The following is a 13,144-nucleotide window of genomic DNA, read 5'->3' on the forward strand; positions in this document are numbered from 1 at the left end:
TAATCTCCTTTTTTATCGAGGAGAGAATTGTCCCCTCTGTTTCTATGGAAGAACAACACTGACCACAAGACAATCTTACATTGGGAAAGAAATTACTCACCCTTTAGGGATTACAAACTCACTTTTTTTTCCAGCACTGCACTCATGTATGCAGACATTTGTGCAGAGAAACGTGATTTTCAAGATGTTACAAGCAGCCCATGAAGAAGGGAGCTGGAGTATGCCCTTCAACGGCTCACACAAAACTTCAAAAGGCCTGTTTCTTAATCTTCCTCCAAAGTAGACTCTGTGCATTTTAACAGTGGAATTCCAGTTTTAACTATTTCTTTCCTCAAAAGATACTTAAAACAACTAATGACATCACAAATGGAAAGTGAAAATGGATTTGCCATAAAAGAATTTTGTTAGACCCTCTTTCCAGCCCTTGGGTATACCTATCTACACGGAAAGGCTAAGCAAAAGCTTCCAATCCTCCAAGTAAAAACTCTGATGGAACGAGTCCAGACTTGACATCACTTCTCCCATCAGACAGAAACTTCCATAATTCTGTATTGCTTTTTGCTAACAGGACAACAGCTGCTCTCCACCTCACGTATTTCAACACGTGAAGAACATATGCCCGTTCTCCCAGTGATTTATTGCCAACTACTACTTGCTAGCTGGAGCGAGCCGTTAGATGCACCATTACAGCACATACCAATGCAGAAAACAGCCTCGGTTTTTCCACTCTGCAGGCTACACAATGACTCCAAACAATGGAAAAAACAGTCTATTCCAACTGGAAGTATACAGCCTGCCATGACTTTTGTTGCTGTTCTGCTGTGCCATTGAGCAGAAGCTTAAGCTTTCACCTAGAATGCACGGCCTCACAGTGGCTTATTGACTTTAGCCTCTTTAAACAGAAACTATATTAATTTATCACCTTTTTCTCCTGCTGTCTGAAAAATCTATTTAGAGTCAAAGCGGAACATGAAGTAAGCGATAGTAAAAGAAAGCAAACACACCAAAAGATCAATAAAAAGACAATATCTTACAAAAGAGAAATCTATACTTTTTTAGCTCATGTGACCAGAACATAAGCACCTTAGATGAAAGACAAAGTGGCACAAGAGTCTCTGCTCAAATTTTAGCTGCTGACTCAGCAGAGCTAGAAAGAAGGCAAATAAATTCATAAATTTTTCAGGAATCAAATGCTCTGCCATGACTACTTCTTCCCACAGCCTTTGCTGGGCAGGTAAAGCACCTACAAGAAGTAGCTGGTGTGTTTAGTTTTAGACTGCAGAAGTGAGTTCAGCCACACGATACACACAGTTTACTCAGCATGATGGCCAGCGAGATGGAAGAGAAAAGCTAGATACAAACTGAGGCCTTCAATCCTAACAACTCCGAATTTGAACACAGAAAACACGTCAGCCGAGTTACGTATGTGTAAACTCCAAGAGAGTTACGTTGGTAACACAGAAGATGCTGATGTTGAACAGCAACTCAGAAGTAGTAAGTAGCTTAAACTGGTGTCTATTTCTCCGTCAAAGACACTACTTGTTCATACTTCCCAGCTTTGCCAACAGTAGCTGAGATCCTGTACTGCCACCAGCAATGGCTGCACGCCCCGTGGCATCCCTCAACGAGCTGAAGGAGCTGTGTGAAGCAGGCTTGGAGGACTGAGGTTGGACAGCAGAGGCAGCAACATGCCTCGGACCGCAAAGCGCTGGCACTATTCCCACCCAAACACGTCTCCGCACAGTTGCCTCACCTGGTGAATAACGTAGATGCCATAGTCCAGCTGCTGCCTCTGTAGGAAGGGGTGGAGGTGTTCCAGGAGGTACAGCAGATGCTTCTCTCGGTTGCGGTGTGGGATGAGGATGGCCACGTGCTGCAATGCTGAGCACTCCGCAGGGTGATACCGGCCCTTGACTACCTGAGGGTTCTCCTTTTGCACTTCTTCTAGCGTGAGAGATGCTTTGAAGGTGAGTTTGCTGGCACCTCCTGTAGGAGAAGCACAAGAAGCTTTCCCGAGCTGTTTCTGGTTGTGGCTAGTGCAGTCACCTCATGAGGTGCTCTGTAACCAGCATAAGAAACCCAGGTGCAAGCCCCAGTTGGTTTCCCCACCTTTCCAAGAGAAAAGAAGTCCAAGAGAAAAGTGGTGCTACAGGGACACTATAGAGGCAGTGGAAGGAGAGGGCATTGAGCATGTAGTTGCTTAAACTAATTATAGAGTAATGATGATTAAAAAAAATTTTAAAAGAAAAATCGAGAGACCTTCCACCCTACTACAGAAGGATTGGTCAGAAACAGCTGCCAGCACAAAGCAGAGGAGAGAGAAGTGGAAAGAGACGTAGGACTGTGGCTGTGAGAAGTCATCTCTACTTAAAGCATGAACAAAAGGATCAAAGGCTGAAGGCTACAAATTTGTAAGATAAAATGCTCCAAGGCTCTCTGCAGCCAAATGAAGTTTCCACCACTTCTCTTGCACTGAGCTATCGTTCCAGTCCCTCCCAACTCAGCAAACCCATGAAGGAAGAACGATGGCTGCAGCCACAGTGTGTTTACTTAAGCAAATATGTGCTGGGGGCAGGGGTGGGGGTGTGCCTAGACAGCAGCTTTTTGGACTATGTCAGGGAGGAGGGAAGAATCCAGCTTCCAAAACAAATCCCTGATCAGGTTCACAAAAAGGAAGAGGAAGGCAACAATGACATGGTACTGCAAAGCAGACGCCTGGTGCTCCTAGCAATACCAAGACAAAAAAAAGTAGACTAAAAAATGGCCAAGCCAAGAGAAGAGTCGCCTATTTGAACCTTCACCACAAGTAGTGCTAAGCTCAACACAGCTGTGAAGTCCTTCAACTGTCAACACAGAGACAAAAGTACATCTAAGAACAAAAAGGCAAAAAATTTGAGGGAAGGTAAAAAGACTTGTGGTTGAGATAAAGACGGTTTAATCAAAAAGCAAAAGCTGCACGCACGAGCAAGGCAAAAAGAGACATTCATTCCTCACTTCCCATCAGCAGGCAGATGTCCAGCCACGTCCTGGGAAGCAGGACTTCAGCACGTATAGCGGTTATTGGGAAGACAAACGCCATAACTATGAACACCCCTCTCTTCCTCCTTTCCCTGAGCTTTTATTGCTGACCATGATAAATGGCATGGTAATAAGGTACGGAATATCCCCTTGGACAATTGGGGTCAGCTGTCCCAGCTGTGTCTGCTCCCAGCCTCTTGCCCACCCCCAGCCTAGCAGGTTTTGGGGGGCCAGGGAAGAGACAGCCAAAGCTTCACCAGCATGCAAACACTGTTCAGCAGCGCACTACCAAAGCTGGTTTAGCCACAAGTGCAAAGCACAGCACCACACGGGCTGCTATCCCCACCAGATCCAGCACAGCTACTGTGCCAGGAGCTGCTTCCTCACCCAGGAGTGCTTACTGCAACTGGCTGTGTTGTGTTTTTTCCGCAAGAAAAGTGCCTAACTGTAAAACAGCTAGGGAGAAGACCAAGTCAGCAGTATCAAAGCAGATGCAACTTGTCAGAAAGGAGAGGAAAGCACCATTACTTACGCAGGTATGGAGACAGAGCTGGGCAGGGACCCTGAAATGACTTCACTGTGGGAACTTTCACAATTGACTCCGTCTTCTCTTCCTTTTGTCTGTCCTCCAGGCTAGCTACCTTTCTGAAATCCTCCATGTTCTTAGCTTTAGAAATTTCCTGTCTGGAGTCCACAAAGTAACTGAAGGTGGCCCATAGCACCATCAAACACAAGGTGACAAGCACCAACACTTTGAACTTGGAGAAGAGGTGAAAGCCATACAAGCTCAAGGCCATAGCTCTCTGACACACAAACTGCTTCCTCTGCTCTGACGCTGAGGCAGGCCACTGTGCACTCGGTGGGGATGAAACCAGAAGTCCTGAGAAGAACGTCACAGTAAGGAAGGAAAGCTGGAGGTAGGGAGGGCTGCCACTCTTCCTGTGGTTTCACAATTCATGGAGTCACGGTGCTGTTTGCTCTTCGAATGTCACAAAATATGACTTAACCTGGACACACACACACAAAAAAAAGAGAGTTAGTTTCTACCACCCTCCACTGCTGTACTGTCACAGACTTCATGAAAAAGAGCTTATGACTAAACAAGAAAGAAGCAGTAAGTATGAACTACTGGTCAGAAACTAAGTCACTGAACTTTGGTCCTAGCTCAGCCACAAACCAGCTCATGATTTTAGGCAAATCACTTTCCTGCTTTGTTTACCACTCCCAGTCTTTTTTTAAATCTTCTCCTCCCCAGAAAGTACAACCACTACCCCGCGTTATGTCTGTGTACAGTGCCTGGCAGTGCACAGGCTTTACTACTCCTACCCCTACCGAAATTAACAACAGCTGCAAGGCAAGGGATTCTGCTGCCTATGAGTAAAGTTGGCTCCCTTCACCAAAATGAAAACCACATGAATCTCTGCAGAATTAAACTATTTTCTTCTGAAAGAGTAGTACTGATGCCACGTTGCTCTGCACAGTGTGAACCCCACAATACTTGACTGGCATCAAAAATTAGTCCTCCGTATCTGCTGCCTTCCAGTACCACCTTGTGGGTCTTTGCCCAGCACTCCCCTCTCACATGCTGCTGCAGGAGGCAAATTTTCCTGCTTTTCAAGGGAAAAGTTCAGTTTTTCAGTGTTAGGTCTGTGAGGATCCAATCCTTTGTTCTGTTTCCTGCCTTCTTTTGAGAGCTCCATTTTCGTCCAGCCTTTCACTGCCATCATACTATAAAGTTATCATGCTAATACTTTTGGCTGTTATTATCTCATAGCAGAGAAAGAATGAAATTTTAATAAAATAGAGCTTTGATATGGAAAACGCACAAGGAAATTACCACCTGTGAGAAGGACAAGGTCTGAGGCTAAGCGAAGCAAAGGGAGTGATTAAAGACAACGCACACGAAACAGGCTGGATCAAAGAGAAGAAACACAGAAACATGGCAGGTTATTTTATACCAGCTTTCAAAATATACACGAGACCCTGGAGAGACATCACAGGCAGAAGGAATACAGCAACTCCACACACCCACTAGTTTAGCCCAGGTGTCTTCTCGAAGTTTGCTGATTCACAGGGAGGTACGTGGGAGCCAGAGCCACGACTGACAAGATGAGCTACTCAATGCACTGCCCAAGGTTCTCGGGGTTTGCTGGGAATGACCAGCTGCTGTCCCTCCTGGCAGGCACTGCACAGAGCGGTGAGCCACATGCACCCCACCGTGCTGCTCCAAGGAAGGGACAGAAGAGTTTTCACTGACCTTACCACTAACAGTGAAGGAACTCCTCATTCACATGAACCAGAAACACAGAAGAGAGGAGAAAAAAAACAAAAAGGCAAGGTACACCAGAGAAGAGGACATTATTTACAAGGAAAGGGGGGAGAAAAAGTAAAGAAACAGAAAAAAGAGAGAGGAGAAGGAGAGGTTCTCAAGGGGAAGAAAAAAAAGGAGGTAAAAAAGAAAAAAAAAGAGCCATGCAGCCGTATCCACAAAAACAACCAGTTTTTTGGGAGGTTTTGCTGGTTTTTTTTTCCCCCCATCTGGTCTTCAAGAACACAAGGACAGAATCACTGAAACAAGAAGGGAAGCCCGAGTTCCTCTTAGTTCTCGTCTCCTTGTCTCCTGACCCTTGAGACTCCATTTTCCAATGAATTCTTTCTGTTCTTAAGTAAATTCCACTGAAGACCACCTGGGAATCTGCCTTACTGCTTTAAAAGACACAGAAAAAGTGTTCTCATTTACACCCTTTCTCCTGATTTTCCACAGGGGAAATCATCAGAATAGCCTGTAAGGTATTGACAGCATGGGTCTCTACTACTCTCCAAAGGAAACCTGAGAATGAACAGAACTAGTTTTCCTTCTGCTGATATCCATTAGCTCTATTGTCAGAACAGGAAAGAAAACACCAGCTGCAGAGCAACACCTAACATCCACCTGACCTACAGAATAAGGATGTCTATGAGGTTCAGAACAGCTATACACATTTTAGGAAAAGCAAAACCAAAACAAAAAATCAAGAGGATCAGCTACATGCTGATAGCACACTACTTTCTCCCGTCAGCTTGCAATAAACAACTGGAAAGCAACTTGGAGGGGCAGCCAGTAACACATTTCACAGATAAATAAGCCCAACTACCTGTTTCTGAAGGCAATTAATTCCATAATGCTACGAGTAGTAAAACAGTATCCAACTTCTGTGCTATCCAACAGAAGAAATACAGACTTCAGACCCAAATACAAACAAATCTCCGACTTCAGTTATAAAAATCTTCTTCATGCTGCCTTAGCATGCCTCCTTGGTGTATTCCCTTACACACCGTGGTAAAAACCATTCCTCCCTCACTTCTCCCTCCTATATAGCCAACATTGGCAACAGAAGAGTGAACTAGAAACTTTTTTCTCCTTCTGCATCATCAGAGCTGTTCGATGAGTTCTTACTACATAATCACCTGGCAGAGGTCTCACATACTCCTAGAAGAGCACTAAAAAACACACATACAAAACCAGTAACGTCTCAGAACCACCACGCACGCCTCAGAGGAAGCTCACCTCAAGTATGTTGGGGCATCCTTTCTGACAATCTGCTCCAGACGCCAGATGATGTTAACCCAGAGCAATGTGCATATGAGTCTGTCTGCATGATCTCACCTGGCAGCCTGATTCTCCTTCTGGTTCCTGTCACACAACTTTTGTTACTTACAGCACAGGGTATGAAACACACTGACTGAGTGCTGAAGAGGGAACCACTATCACTGTGAAACCAATTCTCATGTCTGTGATCTTTCTGCAGCACTCAGCAACTTTATCCTGAGTATTACAAACAAATCTGGACTGGAATGCAAGCAGAAGGACAGATTATCAGGGATTAATAGTCATATAGATATCCCAAAGCCTGGAGATCAACGCAAGAACAGCAAGTCCCCCTTATTCCACTCCCCCCATCCACCCACCCAAAAGGGCCACTTTAAATACACAAACCTTCTTTTGACCTGGTAAACGTCCTACTGGTTGTTCTGGGTTTTGTGAACAACTGTCCCAACACAGCCTTGGTGGTATTCAGAACAGAATTCATTAATCCAGAAATGAGAAAGATGGCAGTGGTGGAGGGGGATTCTCCAGCTCTCTTAAATGGGAAGTCTGGCAGATCTGTGCTACAAAAACTTCACCACTTTTTTAAAAGCGTGATGGTCCTGCACATTTTAAAACCAGAGGTTGAAACGGACCCCTCACTGCACTGTTTTCCACACTAAAACCAATGACAATCAATCATTGTGTCTAGGGTCCTGCTTGACCACCATCTCCATAAGCCCCAAATACTACTTTGTTTTAATAATCTGGGGTTTTTTTAAGTACTCTTGCATTTGCTGTCAGTACATGAGAGTAATCACTGGTTTATAGTTAAGAAAAACTAATCAGACTTTGAATTGGGTTCAAGCAGAAGATGGATTAAACCCAGTTAAAAATCTCCCTGTGTTTCTGAAGTCTCAATTTAATTGGTCTCCACAACAGGTGTGGAGAAAAGCCCCCTAACTAAACAGGAAATTAAATTGGAAAACTACATCAATGGAAGGGAAGACAAAAACACTGAGATTTTCAAAGAACATATTTTGTTTCAGCATTGAATTTTACTTCTAACATTTTGCTGAGTCTTGCTGGCAGACATGCCATAACAATATAAATTAAATTAATACTAAACGGTGCTCTAAGACGTGACAGCACAGATACCACATTGATAGACTCTGAGCCAAACAGTTCCAGTTTTTAGCTGGACTAACGAGCAGTGAACGGGATAGCGGTTGGTTCTGACCATCGCCAGCTGAACCACCAGTGTGTGCCTTTCCACCCAGCGCTGCTCCCAGTTAGCTGCCATTAGCTGTCATTCCAGGGAAAGACTTGTGCAGGACAGAAGTGATTCTGAACCGCAGCTTTGTCCGAATTTCAGCGCGGCCACTTCGGACCGCGACTCACAACTGCAGCAACTGAGGAAATAATGGTCCAAAATGCTTTATCCTCTTACCCCACCGTGAACCATCACCGAAACACCAGGGGTTCAAACAAATGAGAAATGAGAAAGTGTCCACCACCCCCCGCCAGCTCACGCTGTGATAGCTGCATACAGGAAATCAGTGATAAGCTATAGGAACGACCAGAGAACAGTAAACACTGGGGACACCATGGGTAATATTAGCCTGTAATTATTAAATCAAAGACCTTCCAATTTGCTCATCTAAATTCTACTTGCAAGTCTCTAGAGAATAATCTAAACTGCTGCCTTTTGTAAGCTCCGTGCAGCGTTCGGCAGGTGAAGCGCTGCCCCTGAGGTGGGTGATCTCTCTCCACTAAACCAAGGGTATCCCTGCACAATGCCTGTGCATGAGGAGAGAATTCCCCTCTCCATCACCCAACCCAAACGTGTTCTACGTTTACTTGGGCTGAAAAGGACACCCTAAAGTTAAGTTACCGAACTTAACTTGCAGGGAATGACTACCAACAGGTGTTTGCTAAAAATCAATTTATTAAATTCGTAGCCTCCTCCCACTTTATCAGAAGTGGACTGCCTTCTTAAAAAAAACAGTCACTTACCTCTGGTGTACAGACTAGTGCAGATGGGCTGTCCTCCCAAGGAATTCTCCCCCCTCAAATAAAATTAAAAAAATAAAATGAATTATCCACGGAAAAAGATAATGAAACAGCAGGAAGCAACTGACAGTCAGAAGAACAAGCTTCCGAAATACTTTTTTTTTTCATAAAAAAATATCAGGAAGAGCACACACATGTAAGATTGCTAAGGTACAAGGATGTTAAATTCTAAACAAACTCTGAACTCACTCCCTCAACCTTATTTCTACCTTCCTCCCTTCATATTCAGTTAGGTGAAATCTCACACGTACCAGTTCCCTTTGTCAGCTTTGCGGGATTCCTTTAAAGCAGATGCTACTAAAAGTTCCCAGGACTTGCCTCTGACAGTACTCCGACCGCGCTCCTGTCAGTGGGAATGACTTCACACAACTGAAACTACATCTTCACCACGTTCTATGGCAGCAACGGGATGTTGCTCTTGCTCAAAATACTTGTGAGCACTTTGACAGAGCAGCAAAAACGCGCACGCGTGATCACAACAATGAGTCAACTCAGCACGACACACACAGAAGGGTGTAATTAGGGTTTTGTAAACTTGCAGCTTGGTAATGTGATGTTTTCTACAGAGAATATAGTGTGTTTCAAAACGTGGAGAGCACAGAGGTATGTGGGGTATTTTAAATGGAGAAACATACACGGATCAGCTTATCCATCAATTTACCTGACGTTAGTACTTCACAGGTTAAAAGGTAGAAGGTTCCCCCCCCTCCCCGGAGACACAAGAACAGCGTGTGCACGGAAAGGCACGTCTGATTCTACTCTCAAACGATAAAGAACTGTATCCTTCTGAATGAAGGCGACTGAGAAACAGGGAATAGCTGGCACTTTTATGAGTCCCACCAAAGAGGGGGACCTCATGAACTTAAGAGGACAATAACTGGAAATAAAAGGAGAAGCAAGAGGTTAAGCCTTAATAAAAACTTGCTTGTCAGATAAATGAAGACTTGCTCATTGCCCCTCTGGAGGATGTTGCTTTACAGTTCCACACTAAGGCCTCTTCATTTGTTGCCCAGAGAAGCTGTGGATGCTCACTTAAATTCTCAGTGAAGCATAACCAAATCTAGTTTAGAAAGTTAAAGCCAACTACAAGGGCATAGCATTTTAGGCCACAAGGTTAAAAACACCACAGTACCCATTTCAAAAACACATTAAAAAAATTAAACAGAAAAAACAGTTATCCAACTATGACAACATCCACAGTTCCAAAATCAATGAGAAAGGAGAAAGGTCTCCATCTACATGTAGACATATCCAGACAGATACTACAAACACACTTCTAAATATATCCACCATCATATCGAGGCACACAGATACCGCATGACCGGCGTTCCCCAACATCATATCCGTACAGATAACTGCCCCTGTGCTCTGCAGCTTGTCTGCCAGCTCACGTTCTGTAGCCTGCTACGTTTTTTGAAACACACCCCAAACCCTACTTGGTTGCTCCAAGGTCCCTAGCACTGTTCAGAACAGTTCAGGCTACCTGTAGGAATCAGCCAGAAATGCAGAGCGGTATGATTCACTCCACAAACAAGAGTGTTCAGTTCTGATGCTTGAGCCTGTTGGAATGAACACCAAGTCCTAACTCGCTCTCCATCCAGCCCAAAATAGTAAGCAAGGTTCCAGCACAGATACGTGCAAGCTGGTTCCCCGTGCAAGGGCTGCAGGGCCAATCCACCCCGAAGCAGGGGGCATTCACGTGGCAGCCCAATTCAAGCCACCAGCACTACCAAGCTCAGAGACACCCAGAAATTCGAGACTAAAGGCCATTCTTTTTCACCTAGGCAAAATGCCTAGGTAGACAAAAACAGTACCAGCAGAAAGATGGATTACTGGTGGCCCTGATCTAGATAGTAGTGAAGGAAAGTAATCTTACAAACAAAATTTGTATGTACTTTAGGTTGATAAAAACTTGTTATTTTCCAAACACTTTTTTTTTCCCCTGCTACATTTTTAGATAAAATTTCTCAGCATGGTAACGATGATAAAGCCTAGAATCACATGACTGCTTATAAAAAAAGTTACATTCAACAGAATAATTAATCAGTGAGAACACACTTTCTGCCTGTATTTTACTTTCCATGTGTTTGTATTTAAAATAATTCATCCTGTATGGAATATCTGCAGAACACCTCCAGAGAGATACTTTCATTTGATGCATGGAAAATTAATTCTTCATTTACACAAATTATCCTTCTGACTCTACCTGTTTCACATTGCACAGTAAGGACAGGTTTCCTGTCCTACAGGATTTTCCAGAAGCCCCTAAAACCCCCTTGAGCTCACACACAAATTCACAGACAGCAGAACACGTTCAGCAGCAAAAAGGATTCACTTCAATCTAACTTTAAAAATCCTCATAAGTTCAAGCAGGAAATGAATCACAGAATCATGGAATGGTTTGGGTTGGAAGGGACCTCAAAGATCATCTAGTTCCAACTCCCCTGCCATGGGCAGGGACACCCTCCACTACACCAGGTTGCTCAAAGCCTCATCCAACCTGGCCTTGAACACTTCCAGGGATGGGGCATCTACAACTTCTCTGGGCAACCTGTTCCAGTGCCTCACCACCCTCTGAGTGAAAAATTTCTTCCTTAGATCTAATCTAAATCTCCCCTCTTTCAGTTTAAAGCCATTGTCCCTTGTCCTATCGCTACATGCCCTTGTAAAAAGCCCCTCTCCAGCTTTCCTGTAGGCCCCTTTTAAGTACTGGAAAGCTGCAATAAGATCACCCCGGAGGCCTCTCTTCTCCAGGCTGAACAGCCCCAACTCTCTCAGCCTGTCTTCATAGCAGAGGTGCTCCAGCCCTCGGATCATCTTCGTGGCCTCCTCTGGACTCGCTCCAGCAGCTCCATGTTATTCTTGTGTTGGGGGCTCCAGAGCTGAACACAGTATTCCAGGTGGGGTCTCACGAGAGCAGAGCAGAGGGGCAGAATGACCTCCCTCAACTTGCTGGCCACACTGCTTTGGATGCAGCCCAGGACACATGGATAAATGAAGCATGAGAGAGCTCCCTGGAACGGCATTTATCAGCTTTGTACTACCCAGACTGTTCTGACTCAGTATTTTACCCAGGCCAAAGTCAGAAGCGGCAACAGGTTAGCTCTGGAACCGGCATGAAGCAGTACAGCAATCTTCTCCAGTAAACCCTCCAGAAACAATTAAATGCGTCATAACCTACAAGGCAGAAAGATCATTGTACAGCAGCAGCTTTTGTATGCAAGACAGTTCAGGTTCTCAGGTTTTACTAGAGTCTAAACTGCGCCTTTCACAGGCATTTCCTCCTTTTCAGTGGATTAGTTTTTTAGTAGGGCATTAAGCTAACAGTTCTTAACATCTCTTTTATACAACACTTTTGTAATCCTATTACCTTTTCCTATTAGAAAAACACCAACTGTGCTGAGAAATGGTGAAGTCATAAGCTACTCAAAAAACCAACCAATGAACATAAGAAATCCAATCCTTAAACACTCTTCCCACTTCTCAGGATTTCAAGCCAAATGAAGCGAACGCATTAAACCACTCTGCTGCTGCCACATCCCTCCTTCCTCTCGGGCAGTCACTCCAAGAAGTACGGAGAGCGCTAGCAAGCAGCAGACGCTTTTCATCCAGGAAACTCCACACCATAAAGAGACCTCTGTTACCTCTCACATGCTGCAGGGAAGAGTTAGCTCAAAACTCACAGGATGACAGAAAAAGAAATTAAAAAAAAAAAACAAACCAACAGAGCCAATGCATCCTGCTTTTCCCCCAGCCCCGAGAGGTTCCCTAGTGCTGTCCTCAGCTCGTGTCCCAGCCTGGGACAGCAGGCAGCCTCTCTCCTGTCCTCCCAGCACGGCAGAACCAGCACGGAGGCATGTAGGCATATCAAAGCACTGTGCCAGAAGCAATACTGCGTACAAGTCGTGACGAGAACAAACCATCCAACTCGAAACAAAGGCTGAAGCCTTTGCTCCTAAAAGCAAACTATAATTCCTACTGAAGCCTCGCTGGTATCTGTTCCGTTTGAAGATTTTTAACATTAGAGATGCCATTCTTCTTACACAGACAGATCAAGCTGCCCACCCTCTTGTCCATACCTGTGGAGAAGTCCAGGTGCTCCCACTGCACTCCTCTCCGTTATCACCCGGAAATACCTGCTGATCACAGTGTCACCATGGACACAAAGAAGTGTGTACTTCACGCCAGGGAGGTTCACCCAGCCCAGCTTACTGACCATTCTTTTCACAAAAGGTAATTTCTTACTACAACATTGTCCCTCACCGGTGCTTCTTCCACCACTTTGCCCCACAGCACTCCTCTAGTAACCTCACAGCATCAGCAGCATGGAAACACCAGAGGTGCCTCTGCCATCCTGCCCAGGCAGGGCTCTCCCAGGCTACCGGAGCAGCAGCACCGCAATATCGGCCGTGCTGGTTGAGCTCCAGTCCAGCACACAGCTGCCAGGAAGAGTTTTATTGCCAACCTGCCTAAGCCTCCTCCCTAGCT

General features: G+C 44.9%; 1 protein-coding gene across 4 annotated transcripts in view; it reads right to left on the reverse strand.

Moving 5' to 3' along the window:
* Positions 1-13,144, reverse strand: part of B4GALT4 (beta-1,4-galactosyltransferase 4) — a 35,688-nt gene that overhangs the window by 13,109 nt on the left and 9,435 nt on the right. For all 4 annotated transcript variants that reach the window (XM_086616873.1, XM_086616887.1, XM_086616868.1 and 1 more), the window contains exons 2-3: positions 3,551-4,025; positions 1,754-1,986 (exon numbers count right to left, since the gene is read on the reverse strand). In XM_086616873.1, the coding sequence (XP_086472999.1) occupies positions 1,754-1,986; positions 3,551-3,815 (498 nt within the window). In that variant the 5' untranslated portion in view covers positions 3,816-4,025. The remainder of the gene's footprint in view (positions 1-1,753; positions 1,987-3,550; positions 4,026-13,144) is intronic.

The sequence above is a fragment of the Tauraco erythrolophus genome, chromosome 1 (assembly GCF_009769465.1).
Source record: "Tauraco erythrolophus isolate bTauEry1 chromosome 1, bTauEry1.pri, whole genome shotgun sequence".
NCBI lineage: Eukaryota > Metazoa > Chordata > Aves > Musophagiformes > Musophagidae > Tauraco > Tauraco erythrolophus.